The 18,225-nt window shown below is 42.1% G+C and overlaps 1 protein-coding gene and 1 pseudogene across 2 annotated transcripts; both read left to right on the top strand.

Moving 5' to 3' along the window:
- LOC308553195 (rRNA-processing protein FCF1 homolog pseudogene) lies at positions 1-512 on the top strand (annotated as a pseudogene). The gene has a single exon. The product of its transcript is annotated as an rRNA-processing protein FCF1 homolog pseudogene (transcript).
- A 10,509-nt stretch (positions 513-11,021) lies between these two features.
- LOC308552958 (kelch repeat and BTB domain-containing protein 6) lies at positions 11,022-15,627 on the top strand. The gene has a single exon (XM_081128434.1). The coding sequence runs from the start codon at positions 11,321-11,323 to the stop codon at positions 13,331-13,333; it is 2,013 nt and encodes a 670-aa protein (XP_080984560.1). The 5' UTR covers positions 11,022-11,320; the 3' UTR covers positions 13,334-15,627.
- The last annotated feature ends 2,598 nt before the right edge of the window (positions 15,628-18,225 follow it).

Genomic DNA, 18,225 nt, shown 5'->3' with positions numbered 1-18,225 from the left:
ATGAAGGGAATGCTTAGTGTCAGAGATCAGACACTTAAAGGAAAGGATAGATAAAAACTCAAGGAAAGACCCCCCAACACCTTTCCTGCTTATTGTTTCAATATAACACACAGCTGGGCCCACTTTACCACATCCTGGTTGGTACTAGCTTTATCAATTTTTCCATTAAGACCAAACTGGACTTAGTGAAATCAATGATGGACTGTCTGTATGCCGAGTGTATCCCTTGTATAACTGTGTAATGGCTGAAATTAAGAAATCGGGACAGAAGTATCAAGGGTTGCCAAAGATCCAAGATTTGAACAATTATTATGCACATAGGAAGGGAACCTATGCAGATGACTGCTTAGTACAGAGAGTACTGCTCAGCACGTGTGACAATGTGGCCACTGGTTGACCTGGACCTTCAAGGAATAATCAGGATTATCCCTGGAGTTCTCATCATGTACTTTTCTAACCATAGGTATAACATTGAGCAGATGCCAGATGATTATGGAGCACCTCGGTTCTAATTCTTAAAAGAAGGAGTTCCTCTGCTTTTCTTTAACTTTCTCTGTTGCCAATTTATTAAACATAGCCCTAAGCATGGCCCTAAGCCGGTATGGCTTAGTGGTTAGAGCATCATCCGTAGCACTGAAGGGTCGTGGCTCTGATTCCCAGTCAGGGCACATACCCAGGTTCCAGGTTCCACATGCAGGGAAGGCAAATGATGGCCATGTCCCTCTCACATCGATGTTTCTCTCTCTCATCCTCTCCCTCTCTCTCTCCAATCAATGAAAAGAACATATCGTCAGGTGAGAATTAAAAAAAAAAACATGCTACAGCATGAATTATTATTCCATTTACCTATTTGCTCTGTTATGAGCTGAGTATGGTTTAATATATTCACTTTTTGATGTTATTTTGAAAATATTTTGTATCATTTTAAAATTTATTGCATCTTTTTGTAAATGAGATGACTACTCACAACTTTTAAAAAATCCATATATTAAAGAGGAAATTTCAAAGAATAGAATTGATGCCCTAGCCAGTTTGGCTCAGTGGTTAGCGTGACTGAAGGCTCCCAGGTTCGATTCCCGCCAAAGGCATGTCCCTCAGTTGCAGGCTCGATCTCCGGCCCCAGTTGAGGTGCTTCCAGAGGCAACCAATCGACGTGTCTCTCTCACATCGATGTTTTTCTCTCTCTCTCCCTTCTACTCTCTCTGAAAAAGCCATGGAAAAAAATATCCTCGGGTGAGGAATAAAAAAAATTTAAAAATTAAAAAATCAATAGAATTGACTGAAAATAAAAATACAACATACCAAAATAAGTTGGACGCAGCTAAAGCATTGCTGAGAGTGAAATTTAATGCTTGCATTAGACATGATAAAATGACTCAAGTAAATAATCTAAGTTCCTACCTTAAAGCACTAGAAAAAGAAGAAAAAAATAAACCCAAGTCAGTAAAGGGAACAAAATCAGAGTGGTTAAAATAGAAAATAAGAAAACATTAGAGAAAAATCAATGAAATAAAAGATTGGTTCTTTTTTTTTTTTTTAATCCCCACCCGAGGATATTTTTTCCATTGCTTTTTCAGAGAGAGTGGAAGGGAGGGAGGGAGAGAGAGAGAGAGAAACAGCGATGTGAGAGATAAACATCAATGTGAGAGAGAAGCATCAGTTGGTTGCCTCCCACACGTACCCAGACAGGGGACTGAACCTGAGACCCGGGCCTGTGCCCTTACCCGGAATCGAACCTGCAACATTTTGGTGCACAGGACGATGCTCAACCAACTGAGCCACACCAGCCAGGGCTCTTAAACCTCTGTGATTGTCCAAGCAACCTATAGTATTTTTTATAGCTTCCAGTGGTTGTGGGTGTGCCAAGATTAGTTAGTGTCCCAAAGGGGAGGATCTTAGCACCTAGATTCAGGCTGTTTGGAAGCTAGACTCTCATGCAGCAGCTTCTAAAGAATGCAAACATATTCCCACTGGCCACCAGAGCCAAAAGATCTGGAGGTGTCCCTCAGGCGGCATTCGCAAAAATTGGGACTCCATTTGCGTGTTTAAGCTCCTTTCCGGGAGATCCTCCCGAGCTGTAGTGTGGCAGAGGGAGTGTGGAACAATAGCAACCCTGGCATATGCTCCCCGAGAGCACCTCTGCGGCCTCTAGATGTGGGCTAAACCTGAAGCCTGCCCCTAAGTCGGCAGCTCCAGGGTAAGCAAGCAGGCTCTTTTACAGAAAGGCTGGGGGCGTGTTTCAATCTGTGCAGTGCCCTGGGGGTGGTGGGCTGTCACAAACTCTCTCTCCAATTGTTACAATCCCAGGGAACCCAGGAAATGCAAGCCCCCTGGCCTCCAGAGCCAGGTGGTTAAGGGACATGGCCTGGGGCCAGCCACAAAAACCAGGTCACCAGACTTGAGTAGAAGTTCCCCCTCTGGGAGATACTGGCACTCTGGGGCACAGCAAAGGGGGAGTGCAAAGATGGCACCTGCTGGCAAAAGAAAGAAGAAGAAGGAAAAGGGGAATAAAAAGGAGAAAGAAAAGGGAAAATAATTGTTGACCACTGGTTCTAGCAAGGCAGAGAGCGCAGAATACAGCACCTGGCCGCTGGAGCATGAACTTGGCACCCAGTGTAAAGAAGGGGTAAAAAGGGTGCCTGCTGGCTCTTGCCATGCAGAGAGCGAGCGAGACGATGTCACCCACTGTTATCTGGGAAACTGGGGTGTCCTCTTCCCCACTGGGCGCTGGTGGTGGGGTCCTTATTATATCTCGAGAAAAATAATTTTCTGAGACTGGCACAGGAGGATGAGTGATTTTTCTTTGCATGGAATTACATCCCTGGGCTTCCAAAGTCCTATTCCAGTCATAGAAGTGTAGCTGGGGTTTCACTAAAGTTAAAAGCAAAGCCAGTGTCCAGAGTTTCCGTTCCATGTTGCACCCTGGTCCAGTTCAGCATGAGGCCAGCAGCCGTCCATTAGTCCATTGTGTGGGGGGGACCCACATGGCGGTGGGTCACGTGGGCGAATGTCAGGAAACGGGGGCGAAAGAGCCCATCAGGCCTGGAGTCAAGCACAATACACCAAGAGGAACCAGGAGGGCTAAATCCTTTGTTTAGGGGATTAAGTTTCCCAAATTTCACGCCCTTGTGGTGGCCACATCCATTCTGGTCAACGACCTGTTCCTAGGTGTGAGTGACAAGAAAGTACTTTCCCAAGGTCACCCCAACTTTACTGGGCATGTGTCTGTTCCCTTCCCTCAGCGATCTGTAGGCCTGCGGCTCCCTGGGGAGAGTAAAGCCTTAGCTTCCTTAGGGGGGTAGAATTGGGATAGGGTGGGCTGGAGTTGGCTGTTTCCCTTCTCCCACCTGGCAGGCTAGAGCCAAGTTAGGCTCTGACAAGACCTCAGCAGGTTAGGCGCTGGTTAACTAGTTTCTCCTGAGGGCAGGCCTTGTTAAGAACAGAGTGCTTTGGTGTATTTAAAAATGGTGCCTTTCCCCTCCCTTCGGAACTGTGAGGGAATTTTTCTCCCATGTTTACTGTAAAAACTTGTCAAGCTCCTGCAGGTAAATCTCACGATATCACTGGACCCTCTGGAATTTTTAGCTCCAGAGAGTCGTTGCTGAGCCTCCAGCAGTTTGCCCATTGTATTTCAGGTTTTCCTGCCTTGGCCCTGGTTCCTGCAGCAGTGTCTGCTCCTGGGGCTCTGCTCCGGTAAGGTAAGGCGTTGCTCCCTGCTTCTCCTGACTGTGCCTCCAATCTTGGGGGCAGCTGTTTGCCCTATGCCCTCCCCTCTCTTGTGGATCTAAGAAGAGTTGCTGATTTTCAGTCCGTTCACCTTTGTACTTGTTGTTAGGACAGAGTGACTTCCAAGCTCCTTACATGCAAAACCAGAATTGTCTTGCGTTTTTTTAATTATGAAACATAAAGTACGAGCAGTACCCCTTTAGCTTTGTAGCAGTATTGGTGGTTAGAACACAGGGTCTTTTGGTGGTAACTTTTCTAGTCAATTACATTTCCAGTTTGAAGATCACTTAAGGCCTGTGGTAGGAAAGGAAACCTGACCTGTTGATGATGAATATGAGTGTATTTAATAAGACTTTTGCAGTACTTAAGGGATAGATGTTGGCTTAGATAAAATTAGGGTCACCTAAGGACCAAAGGAGGTAAGGAATCCTCATTGGCCTGCCAGGATTATTTCATAAGGGACTAATCAATGCTGACTGGAGGTGGAGGATTCAAGGATCATCAGGCTAAGTGTAGGACTTAGGACATGCTGAGTTCCTCAGAGTTTGGCTAGTTTGAATTTAAGAGCATTGTTTGCCTTAAAAAGCATTGTTTTATTTTTCCAGAGGCTTGAGGGTGGTAAAGATAGTAACATTTTAGGCTATGAAGTGAACTCCTCTATCACAAGAGAGGAACAAAGGGATCCCTCAAGTTGGGGAAATTCTTTCTGGCAGCAGCAGCTTGATTGCTGAGAAAAGCTTCTAACCATCCTGAAAACAAGAATTTCCCCTTTTCGTGTATAAAAAGGGGGAAAGGTGATGAATAATTGGAAAGTCCAAAAGCAAGAGAAGAGCATAGAGAAATATTTAGGTTTTGAAATGCACACGTGGAAGGAGAGTCCCAGTTAGGGGGATCTGTGCTGTTTTCTTACTCAAGGCTATAGAGAGAGGCGATAGTGAAAAAGCTAGCGAGCCAGTTCCAGCAGTAGCCAACTAACCCTAGAAACCCTCAGAGCTGTCTATTGTTCTCGGGGAATGGGGAATTGATGACGAGTGTTAAGACATTTAGGGGACAAAGTTTTCCCTTCAAGAGAGACAGCATGTCTTAGATAATGCTCTTGAGAGGGCTAAATAATTGCATTTTGTTTTTAGAAACTTTATGTCTGTTGTGGGCAAAAGCTTAGAGCAAATGAGTTGTCAAAACCGGGTAGGCAGAGAAGGAGGTCATCTACACATCAGATAAGGAAAGAGTTGCAGAGAAAGATTAAATTTCTCAGGTTTTCATTTAGAGTCCTAGAAAAATAATTAACCCCTATGGCATGGCGATAAACCCCTGAGGTGTGGCAATCTATGTGCATTGTTGATTTTTCCATGAGAATGCAAAAAGGATTTTGTGAGTCAGAGTGAAGGGGTGTACTGGGGAAAAAAACAAACCAAAAAAAAACACACACACAAAAAAAACAGAACATAAAATGAGGACTGTGAAGTGAGTGATATTAGATGGGATATAAGCTAGAATAGTACTGGGGTTAGGAACTAGAGGAAACCTGTGTTTAACTGTTTTATTGCTTGCAAGTGTTGGACTAGTCATGACTGGCCAAGATCCCCTGCCATTGGGATTCTTTACTGTGGGGGTCAGAGTATTACAGGATGTATTGATAAGGTCTTGAATCATAGGTTGAAAATTTTGGAAGGCTTCTAATTTTAAGTATGTTATGGTAATCTTGGGAGTTTCATGGAAGGGTCTATTCCTACTTCAAGAGGTTCAGTCTCATAGATTTGGCTTATGTCAGTGGGGTGAGCAGCCCAGAGGAAGTTAGGAATTTTAGTGAACATAGTTTGTACTGAAGTGTTTGGGGTTTTTTATAAGAGCAAGAAAAATCTGATGCTCAATGAGAATCATAAAAAGAAAAAGGTACATAGGTATGGAGTCAGGGACTTCAAGGGTGAGGCAATTGGGAGGGAGAAAAACCACCTGATATTTCCGTAGGAAAGTAAGTCTATTCCCAGAAAAATTACTGGGATAGTAGAGCTAAGCAGAAAGCTGTGCTTTGTAGCGAGAAGTACCAGTGAGGCAAAAAGCGACGTAGAAAAAGGCAAGTCATGCGGTAGGTTATCACGTCCCACTGCAGGCCTGGTTTGTGTACTCCCAGGGAGGGTAGTGGGAAAATAAAAGCTGTTCCTATTCGTTTTCTAGGGCTGACGTGGTACTTTGTTATGCACCACAGACTGGGTGGCTTAAACAAAAGAACTTATCATTTCACGCTGTGGAAGCAAGAAGTCCAAGGTCAAGATGTCAGCTCTTCCCAAAGGCGGTGAGGGAAGATCTGTTCTAGGCCTTCTCCTTGGCTGGTAGGTGGCCATCTTCCCTTTGTGTCTCTGCACATCCTATGTCCTCATTGCCCCTTGTCATAAGGACACTCGTCATATTGGATTAGGGCCCACCCCAAAACCTCATTTTAACTTGGTTACCTCTGTAAAAACCCTGCATTCAAATAAAATCACATTCTGAATTATTAGGGGTTGGGGATTCAATATATAAATTCTGGAGGAATAATAGTGTTAATGGTGAAATTGTTGCCTTGTGTCCACTAGGAAAGTGATAAGATGTCCATCAAGGGTGATGATTATTCCGACTTATACATTAACAGTTAGTTAGTTGTTGATTTCACTTACATGTGGAATCTAAAAGGCAAAATAAACAAGCAAGCAGACAGGAACAGACTCATAGATACAGAAAACATTTTGCTGGTTGCCAGGTGGGAGAGGGGTTGGAGGGATGGGTGAAAAAGGTGAAGGGATTTAGAAGTACACATTTGTAGTTACAAAATAGTCTGGGGATGTAAAGTAAAGCATAGGAAATATAGTCAATAATGTCATAATAACTATGTATGGTGTCAGATGGATACTAGAATTATTGGAGTGATCACTTCATAGGTTCTATAAATGTCTAATTACTATGTGGTACACCTGAAACTAATATAATATTGTACATCAACTGTAATTTAAAAATTTAAAAAAGGAGTGAGTTAGTTCCCCTAAAAATAAGGGTTTCTCTGAGGAAAGTCATTAAGAGATGGAGTTTTGGCTTCTTGCTCACTTTTGCATTTTAAGGTTGGTTAATACCAAATCTTATGTCCCTTTTCCTTATAATATCTGTAATTATCTCTATCTATGGAAGTTTTAGAGGGAGCAATTGTCCTGGCTTGTTCCCTTCAAATAAAGTTGTAATGTCTTGAGTTTGCATTGTTTTTGTTTTGTTTTATAAATATGTTTTTATTAATTTCAGAGAGAAGGAGGGAGGGAGAGAGAAAAACATCAATGATGAGAGAGTCATCGATGGGCTGCCTCCTGCGTGCCCCCCACTGGGGATCCAGCCCAAAACCCGGGCATGTGCCCTGACCAGGAATCAAACTTTGACCTCCTGGTCCATAGGTGGGCACTCAACCACTGAGCCACGCCGGCCCGGCGAGTTTGCTTCATTTTGATTTGACCTTTTCTGCAACAGAATCCTTGTGATGTGGAGCTAGTGTTTGTATTTCAGAGAGCGATCACCTTACTAATTTACAATGTGTTTTGAATAATCTCTCGAATTTCTAGTCATAGCCTTAATGAAGCTAGTGACTAAGGTGGGAAGGGTTCAGTTATTTAGAGCGAGACCACTTGAAGAGTGGCTGGCCCATTTGGCTTTTCAAACAATAAGGTGGCATCTCTGGGACCCACTAGTAGTAGAATAAGTTGTTATAAGTCATGGATCCCAAGAGAATACACCCCAAGATCAGTCTGAATTGATTACTAGATTATTCCCTATTTTTATGGAGGTCCAGAAAGACTTTAACAATAACATGTAAATCTGAGTGAGATCAAGGTGTTACTGGACAGGGACCCCCCTAAAGTGTGTGGGTTTTTGACTTCATGTAAGAAAGATTTCACAATACAAGTCCAGGTGATTTTGAGAGTGTGTTTATTAAAGTTGGCGACAGTGACACGAAAGAACTTAGGGTAGAAGGAACAACAGGAGAGAGATTAGGCAGGGCTGCTTTGCTCTCTAGAAACATTATAGGAAAGAAGTGAGCCAAGGCGGGGCTGCTGTTAGCTCACTGGAAAGTCAGAGGAAAGGGGGCCTTGGAGACAGGATCAGGGGGTAAGCCTGGAACGAGCTGCTGCTGCCCACTGCTCCCCTGGTTGCAAGTCTCATGGGAACCCTTAGAGTTTAGGAGGAAGTAAAATGTTCATGCCTGAGAAGGGGCATGGGTGTGCTCTAGAGCAAGCCACACCGAGTCTTTGTCCTAAGGGCTTTCTCTCTCTCTCTCTCTCTCTCTTTTTTTTTTCTGGAAGTTTGAATCTTAGGGGAGGATTTCAACAGAATATTCATCAGCTATCCAGATACATTTGTAATGTGCTGATGCATCAGATTGAGAGTATAGGGGAGCTTTAAATTATTCTTTGGTCTGTTTTACTATTTTACATTTATCTTGGGAATGTCTGGCTCTAATGGGGTATTTGTTATTTGCACCCGATTTTTTTGTCCTTGGGTGTAGCTGGCACAAATGGCATTAATTGGGTCTTTGTTCTCTATTTCTCAGACCAGGGTGGTTTAAGCTATGTATTCTCTGGTTAGGGAGGGGAGGTATAAACCATTTGCTCTCAAGTGTCTTCAGTTAGGGGAGATAAGGTCCTGTGATTCGCCAGCTGACTGTAAGTTGTTCAAATTGTTTGGCCTTCTTTAATTTTCTTGTCTCAGTTTCCCTATTCCACGTGCTCAGGAATTTTCTTAGCTTCTTACTATCCTTCCACAAAGGATTAAAGAATACCTGCTCAGGTGGGTGCTCAGTTCATTGACCTTTCCTCACAGGTTGAGAAGGACCCAATAAGGGTCCTTATCATTGGGAGTTGGGGGCAAAGTAGTTTCATGGAGACAGGGAGGGGTAAAACGGAAGAATAGAGACTGAAGAAAAAGAGAATCCACAGAAAAAGTAGGAATGGTGGGTAGGAGAAAGGGCTTGGTTGGTCACATGGTGAGTTCGGTGAGGACAGGATCCTGAGATTGTGGACTAATGGTAAAAGAGACAGTCTTTAAGAGACTGTACAGTTTCAGATAGACCAGAGATACTTTATTTTCAGCCTCCTCATACTAAGCAAAATAAGCTGACCATTGATGAGATCTTAGAGCACCAAGATTTGAAGGTGCGTTGTAAATAGACAGGCTTAGGGAAAATTCCAAGTGTCCCAAGTAGACCACTGGAGTTGTAAGTTGTCCTCTGTAAAATCCTGGCATTTTGGGAGGTAATAATCTGAATTTTCACCTTAGTGGTGAAGCATATAATTGGTGAGAATTCTGAATACCCTTGAGAGGTGGGTTGAGAGTTTCCTTTAATACTAAGGTTAAACAATAGCTTGCAACAAAACAAAACCAAGAGATGGCTATAGGCAATTCCTTATAAACTAAACATAGCCTTCCCATAGGATCTAGCAGTCACACTCCTTGATATTTACCGAAATGAAATGGAAACTTATGTCCACAAAAAAACCAGCACGAGTGTTTATAGCAGGTTTATTCACAATTGCAAAAATTTAACACGAACAAAATTTCATTCAGTAAGCGAATGGATAAGTAAACTCTTGTATATCCATACAATGGAATATTATTTACTACCAAAAATAAATGAGCGATCAAGCCATGAAAAGACAAGAGGAACCTGAAATGAATATTGCTAAGTGAAAGAAGATATCTTAAAAGACTATACACTGTATGATTCCAATTATATGACATTGTGAAAAAGGTGAAAATGTTACTGGAAAGGGGACCTGGCCCTGAATGGGTCTGCCTAGGGCCAGCAGGTAGTGTGTCAGCTCTTGACTTCATGCAAGAAAAATTTCACAACATGAGTCCAGGTGAATTTTAGAGGATGTTTATTAAAGCTGGGAACAGTGAAACAAGAAAGGGCTGGGGAAATGAGCCTAGGCTGGTCTCGCTAAGAAGTCAAAGAGCCTTAGGCTGGTTTAGCTCAGTGGTTAGAGAATCCACCCGAAGACTGAAGGGCTCTGGGTTCAATTCAACCCAAGGGCATGTATCACTGTTACAAGCTTGGCCTAGGTCAGTCTGATATGCTTCTTTCACATCAATGTCTCTCTCTCTCTCTCTCCCCTCCCATTCCACTCTCTCTGAAAGAGCAATGGAAAAAATATCCTTGGGTGAGGATAAAAAAAAAAGAGAGAGAGAAAAGGGGGCCTTGGGACTCGACTGGTGTGGCTCAGGAGATTGAGGTTTGATTCCCAGCCAGGGCACATGCCTGGGTTGCAGGCTTGATCCTCTGGTGGGGGGCATGCAGGAGGCAGCCGATCAATGACTCTCTCATCCTTGATGTTTCTCTCTCTCTCTCAAAACAAAACAAAATTTTTGAATTTTTATGAGTTTATTTGAGCCAAACTGAAGACGTACGCTGGGGAGTGGGATCTCAAATGCTTCCCCAACACAGGAAATCTTTAGGGCAGTGATACTATTCTGTAGGATACTGCAGTGACGAATACATGACGTTATATATTTTTCAAAACCCGTAGAACTATACAACAAAGAGTGAACCGTAATGTAAACGACAGACTTTAATAATAATATGTCAGTATAGGTTTATTACTTATAATAAACGCCTACAGTAATACAAGCTATTAATAATAGGGGAAACTCTGAGGAGGTGGAGTATATGGGGGCTCCTTGAACTTTCTGCTGGATTTTCCAGTAAACGTAAAACTAATCTTAAAAAGAAAATCTTTTATTTAAAAAATATAAACAAAACTTAAAAGGGATCTCCGCAGAACCGTGCAGGGTTTTAAAATTTTTCCTACAGACTCATGATTTCAAATGAGTGGCACCTCATTTTTCATAAACGCTATACGAAAAGCTAAAACATTGAAACTTTAGATTATAGGTACTGCGTAAGTACTTTTAATTATTCTACTAATAAATATGTACTCAGAGAATCCTATGTATCCTATGCAATTTGTCTCATGTAATCTTAAAATAACGCCATCAGAGAGTCAAACAAATGATAAATGTTAGAATGGCGTCTAATTTGTATTCCAAACTCAAAATTCTACCATAACACGCAATCGGTGAGAATTAACTATTTTTAATTTCGTCAGCGCTGAAACAATGAACGGCCGATAAATCTCGCGATACTATGGAAACTACTACTCCCGACATGCAAAGCGGCTTCAGCACAGCAGCCTATGCGCGTGGGCCTGAGGGCCCCGACATGCTTGGAGGCGCGAAAGGCCGCCTGGGCATCGTAGTTCTCCCGGAGGCCTAGCGGTACTGCCAGCGCGGCGGCGGCGGCGGCGGCGGCGGCGGCTCTCCCGGTGTCAGCCGGCGGGTCAGTGACCGCGAGCTGAGGCGGAGAAAGGGCGTGGAGCTGGAAACGGGTGAGTCGGCGCGGTCAACGCGATAAAGGCAGGTGGCACCTTGGCACGGGGCTGAGTCAAGTAGATGGACTCGGGTGGCTGTCTCTCCAGAGACACCGTTGTCGTTGCGACAGCGATAGCAGGGTGAGTGAGGAGGAGCCAGAGCCCGCTCCCAGCCTAACCCGTGCTCGCCCGCAGCTCCCGCCGCCATCTCCACCATGCAGTCCCGGGAAGACGCCCCCCGCTCTCGCCGCCTCGCCAGTCCCCGTGGTGGGAAACGGCCCAAGAGGATCCACAAGCCCACGGTGTCTGCCTTTTTCACGGGCCCAGAGGAGCTGAAGGACACGGCCCATTCTGCAGCCCTGCTGGCACAGCTCAAGTCCTTCTATGACTCTCGGCTGCTGTGTGATGTGACCATCGAGGTGGTGACGCCCGGCAGTGGGCCTGGCACAGGCCGCCTCTTCCCCTGCAACCGTAACGTGCTGGCTGCCGCATGTCCCTACTTCAAGAGCATGTTCACGGGCGGCATGTACGAGAGCCAGCAGGCCAATGTGACCATGCACGATGTGGATGCCGAGTCCTTCGAGGTGTTGGTCGAGTACTGCTACACAGGTCGCGTGTCCCTGAGTGAGGCCAACGTGGAGCGCCTTTACGCCGCCTCCGACATGTTACAGCTGGAGTATGTGCGGGAGGCCTGTGCCTCCTTCCTGGCCCGCCGCCTTGACCTGGCTAACTGCACCGCCATCCTCAAGTTCGCGGACGCCTTTGGCCATCGCAAGCTGCGATCCCAGGCGCAGTCCTTCATAGCCCACAACTTCAAACAGCTCAGCCAGATGGGCCCGATTCGGGAGGAGACTCTGGCAGATCTGACTCTGGCCCAGCTGCTGGCTGTCCTGCGCCTGGATAGTCTAAACATAGAGCGTGAGCAGACAGTGTGTCAGGTTGCCGTGCAGTGGTTGGAGGCGGCTCCCAAGGAGCGGGGTCCCAGCGCTGCAGAAGTCTTCAAGTGTGTCCGCTGGACACACTTTACTGATGAAGATCAGGATTACCTGAAAGGGCTGCTGACCAACACCACTGTGAACAAGTACTGTCTTGACCTTATTGAAGGGGCCCTGCAGATGAGATACGGTGACATGTTATACAAGTCTGTGGTGCCAAAGCCAGAGTGTAGCAGCAGCAGCTCTGTTGAATCTGCAGCAGAAAATCCACCCCAGAGGCTGGGGGTGTGTGCCAAGAAGATGGTGATTTTCTTTGGTCACCCTAGAGATCCCTTTCTGTGCTGTGACCCCTACTCTGGTGATATTTACAAAGTGCCCTCACCTTTGACCTGCCTGGCTCACACTAGGACTGTAACCACCTTAGCTGTCTGTATCTCTCCTGACCATGACATCTATCTAGCTGCCCAGCCTAGGAAAGACCTCTGGGTGTATAAACCAGCCCAGAATAGTTGGCAGCAACTTGCAGATCGCTTGCTCTGTCGTGAGGGCATGGATGTGGCCTACCTCAATGGCTACATTTACATCTTGGGTGGGCGAGACCCTATTACTGGACTTAAATTGAAGGAAGTGGAATGCTACAGTGTTCAGAGGAACCAGTGGGCACTGGTGGCTCCACTACCCCATTCTTTTATCTCCTTTGACCTAATGGTAATTCAGAACTATCTTTATGCTCTCAACAGTAAGCGTATGTTCTGCTATGATCCTAGCCACAATATGTGGCTGAAGTGTGTTTCTCTTAAGCGCCATGACTTTCAGGAAGCCTGTGTCTTCAATGATGAGATCTATTGTATCTGTGACATCCCGGTCATGAAGGTCTACAATCCAGTCAGAGGAGAATGGAGGCAGATTAATAATATCCCTTTGGTGTCAGAGACCAGCAACTACCGGATCATCACTCATGGCCAAAAACTGTTGCTGATCACCTCTCGCACCCCACAGTGGAAAAAGAACCGGGTGACGGTATATGAATATGACATTAATGGAGACCAGTGGATTAATATAGGTACCACATTAGGCCTCTTCCAATTTGATTCTAACTTTTTCTGCCTCTCAGCTCGCGTTTATCCTTCCTGTCTTGAGCCTGGTCAGAGTTTCCTCACTGAGGAAGAGGAAATACCAAGTGAATCTAGTACTGAATGGGATTTAGGTGGGTTCAGTGAGCTGGACTCTGAGTCAGGAAGTTCAAGTTCTTTATCTGATGATGATTTGTGGGTACAGGTAGCGCCTCAGTGAAATGCACAGGAGCAGCAGAGTTTGTTGTAGATAGTTTGAAACACTAAGGTGTTTTTACTGCTTTGGAAAGTATTTAAAAGAAATACCCTTTCCCTTTACTGGAAAAAAAAGTTGATTAATTCAGGTTTTCTTTAGAAAGGGTATTGTTTGAAATACTAATGTAATTTAATGTTACAGAATTTACGCACTCCTAAAAATAAACCTATTTAATAATTTACTGTTCTAAAAGTCCAGTATTGATTTGATTGTTTAATATGTTTATGTTTGATTATGCTAATTTTGCCTTCCACTCTGTTTAATGCCACAAGTACAGTAACTGGAAACTTTAATTTTTAAAATAGAAAACTGACTGGATAGGAATTACTAGATATGGTTTTGAAAGTATATATTTTCCTTCAGAACAGTATAGTAGAGTTCCAAAACTTTAAACTAGTGGGGTTTACAAAATGTGATCTAACTTAAATATAATTTGCTAAGTTTTAGTTTAGTTTCCTCCCCTTTCGTGAAGAAAAGATGCATATATGTTTAATGTGACTGAATGGTGATTTATAACGTGGCAGAATGTAATACTGTACAGAATGGCCATAAGCCCACTGATAGTAAAAACAACAAAAAACACAGGATTCTCCTGTTTGAAAAGAAATGTCAGTTTTAAATTTGTAATATAAAATGTGTATTTGCAAATACTGACCAAGTTTCCATCTGAAAAGAATTCCATTCTAGCAGTGTCACCAATCATCTACAAAACTTAAACGAAATCGAAACACCAGTAACTTGCTTTGTAGGTTCATATATTTTTATCTATACTTAGTACATGCTTCATTGATTCAGAGGAATAATCTTTTTTTCCATTGGACGTGATTGTGTAAATTTTTATCCACTGTCTTAAAAAGTTATTGTGATTCTTAAAATATTTTGGCTGTATAGTTTTGGTGTTCATCTTAGAAGATTTGTCAGCAAGATGTGATTATTCTTTACTGTTTTGTGAGGTAATAATTGGTTTTGAAAATATGTACAAGCTAAGAACAGTATTTTATTGATTAGTAGTTACTGTATCTATCAACTATAAAATCAAGTGCCAGAAAAGAACTTTAAAACTTTAAGTTTTAAGTATAGAACTGTTTTTGTGTAGCACTGAAATATTCTGTCAGTTTTGTAAGTCACTAAATGTTATTATCAGCTTAAAGGTATTTTTGTATTAAAAGTTTACAGTTAAATAACATAAGTGAATGATAGCTTTTGGGGCCAGTAGTGAAAGTATATTTCGTCTAAAATATTTCCCTAAGCAGTGGTATATATGGTTATTTTATTAGGGTATTTGTATCTGTTCTGAGTTTCTCTGTGAATCAACGCTTCAGTCTTTGTTTCTGTCACAGTATGTAAGGAAAAGTCCAGAAACAGAGACTAAATCCCATAAAACCAACATTGTTAAATACAAGAAAATATAAATGCTTACCTCTTGAGATTTACTAGATATGGTTGTCATTATTCATATACATAAGAAGTGACCAGATGCTAATAGTGTATAAAATTCTCTATACTCAATTACAATATTTTCCTAAATATTTTAATAACATGGTCATGCCTCATCTGTGTGTATTTGGTAGTGACAGAATACCAACATTTCATACACCGTGGCAGAGTACTGAGGCAAGTGCTCTCTCAGGTGAGAAACAGAACTTTTGAATGATATGCCATCATATGAAAAATCCAGAGAGGGAGCATGCAAGGCTTTAAAAAAAAGTCTTCTGAGCCATTTTTATTGGCCATTTGAAGATTTTACAGAACATTCCTGTTTAACATTTTTGGTGAAATAAAATGCTTGTCCTAGCAGTATGTATTCCTCAAAAGGTCAGATATGCTTTTAGTTGACTAAGGCTAAGTTTTGTTCCACTTGACATCAGGGTTGTTATAAGCACTGTGCTTGACACAAAGCTCTTTCTCAGTGGTGGGTTTTTGGAGGTTTTTTTGGCCAATTTTTTCTTTACCAATAACTTCTTTTGATAGCTTTCTGTGTTTTCATGTTGAAATAGGACAATGCTGATTTCATCCAAATTATTCATCTACAAAACTAAGGTATGCAACCAGTTTATAAAAGACAAATTCTCCAATTTGTCATTTTCAGCCTTTCAGTTAAAGCCTAAGCTAAATGGTAGTAATGTCTTCATTTACAAAGAGGTTTTCTTAGGAAGAATTTTGGTTTCGTGATATATTTGTGAATTATTACATGTTAACCATTATCTTATAGGTAAGTGATTTGTATGTGATTAGTTACAAATAAAACTGGTACTAAAACCTAGACTCTCTGACTTTTTAATTCAGTGTTTCTGCTGAATGTACACAACCCTTGCTTATACAATGAATGACATAACTAGTAGTGTTGAAACCCCTTCTTGACAGAAAAGCATCCTTGTTTCAGTTTTCCAATAAGTCATCACATCTTTTAGCAAATTCTCTGTATAGTGTTGTTTGCAGGACTACTATTTATAAGATTTATAATAACCTTAATTATAGTATTTTGTAAATTTTCCTATAATCTGAAGCTCAAAGAGCCCAAATTTTTGCAAGTTCTTTTTAGTTCAAATGATAAATGGCATTATGGTTTCCAAAAGGATGATGTAGAAATTAATTTAGCAGTTAGGTTTTCTTTAGTGGGTTAAAGATTGAGATTAAACTATAATAGCTCTTTTTATCATTTTTAATTGAGCTGGAATTTAAAAATTGTTTGTATCTGATCTTGCTGAGAATCTGGGGAAAGCTTTTGATCCATTGCCCCCAAAAAGCAAGTATTCATAATTTTATATTTTCAATTATTTATGACACTTTGGAAGCTCATCAGAATCAAGGTAAGAGCACTTGTGACAGTCTCTTTTTTCCATACCTACTTAAAAACTTCCTTCCACACTCTTTTCCTCATTCTAATGAACTTTAAAGGAACACTTATTTTAGTAAATTTGATAAAGTAGGATAATATCAAGAGGCAGAATTATTTATAGAAAATGTGACTATCACTAGGATACCAAGAGAATTAATATTTTTAGAACCGAGATGGTATAACATATACAAACCAACTTAATAGTAATATAAAATATTTAATAATAATAGAACAAAAGATCCTGTTCACAGATGCTGCCAAACCTCAGAGTACCATAGAGGCAATAGGTTTCATGCAGAATAGGGAGAAGGACCCCCTCCTTGACTCTGAGCACTTGTCACCCGGGTCTGTTTCACCAAACTTCTATTCCTCACATCTTCAACCTTTCGGATTCAATGTGGTCCTAGGTACGGGGAGAGTGGGGAACAGATGTTTTGCATAACATTCCATCTTTCTCCTGAAACAGCCTACCCTGTGGGGAGTCACCTGTCTCTAATGGAGTCAAACTTTTACATTCTTACTTCTGAAGCTAAAACTGCTGCTTAGAACCACCATATCTCAATCAGAAACATTCTTTTGGGATACACTATTAGTTAATTCTGGAACACTAGTTAAAAAGAACTTTATGTAAATCTCAGACAAAGTATTTCTTCCAAAACAGCTATGTTTGTGCCTTAAAGAAAGAAAAGAGCCAGGACTCTCAGTTGTGAGCAATATTACCTTAATTTAGATCATCTTAAGAAAATCAAATGGAATTTTTAGCCCATTGTAACTGAAAAATCCAGTAATGGCACTCGCTTTAGGCACAGCCTGAATTCGAATCTCAGTGTCTTTGAGGCTTTCGTTGTACAGAGAAGATATCACAGATGTTTTCTCTTACCTTATACATTAGCTAGGATCCAGGTGTGGTTATATATACAGAGACCCTATAGTTTTAATAAGATAGACTTTTCTCATACAAAAGTTCAATCCATTATGTTGGCCCTGATCTAGAAGGTCATCTGAGACCAGGTTTTCCTGTTTCTCATTCGGCTGCCCTTAGAGTGTTGTCGCGGTCCACATGGTACAAGCTGGTCCACCCTCCTGTTCATATTCCAGTCATCGGGAAGGGGGAAAGGAGAAGCGGAGGGCATGACCCTTCCCTCTAAGGGAAGTTGTGTACATCGCTTCCAGTCACGTGACATGGGTCAGATCTTAACTGCATGGCCACACCTCATTGCAAAGGTGCTTGGGAGAGGCAGGTTTTATTCTGGGTGAACATGTATATAGTTAAAATTCAGGGATTCCTTCGTATAGAATGGAGGAGAAATAGCAATCTGCCATTGCTATTTAACCATGCGTCAGGCCAGGTTTTATCACATGGCAGCCAAAATGGTAACACCATCCCAGGCGTTACTGCAGCCGACACAGCGTGGACCAGGCCTCCCACCCCAGAAAGACTTAGGGAGCTCCCTGGGCTCTTGCTGTTGCTCTGTACAGTAAAGGCAAGAGCGCTTGATCTTGTTTTGATTAAATAAAGCTTCGTAGACTAATTGCGTACTGGTACCCTAGATCATAAGCCGAAGTCTAGTGTTGTCATTATATCATGGAATGTTCCAACTTCCTAAAAGGAAAGAAAATAGCACTAAAAAATGGCTCTGTGTAATCAATGGCACTATTATCTTAAACAACAAATGTTGCTTCTGTTAAATAAATGAGATGTCAGAACTATAGAGTAATAATAAAAACTGGAAATTTCTTTGAGCAAGCTAGGCTATTTAGCAACATTCTAGCATTTTCTGTGCTTGGATCATTTTTGCTATGTGAATGTAATCTACTACTCTCCCCCTCTTGAAACCCGGATCATTAGCTACAATAATCTATTCAAAACTTGTTTTTTTGTGCTTGCTTCAGCAGCACATATACTAAAATTGGAACAATAGAGAAGACTAGCATGGCCCCTGTGCAAGGATGACACACAAATTTGAAGCATTCCATATTAAAAACAAAACAAAACTTAGTTTCTTGATGAATTGTT

This window comes from Miniopterus schreibersii (assembly GCF_964146895.1).
Source record: "Miniopterus schreibersii genome assembly, chromosome: 2".
In the NCBI taxonomy this organism is placed as follows: Eukaryota; Metazoa; Chordata; class Mammalia; order Chiroptera; family Miniopteridae; genus Miniopterus; species Miniopterus schreibersii.
This window is presented reverse-complemented; position numbering and strand designations above follow the sequence as displayed.

What these genes read in the sequence shown, in the direction of transcription:
- LOC308552958 (XM_081128434.1), top strand. Translation starts at nt 11,321, where the DNA reads ATGCAGTCCCGGGAAGACGCCCCCCGCTCTCGCCGCCTCGCCAGTCCC.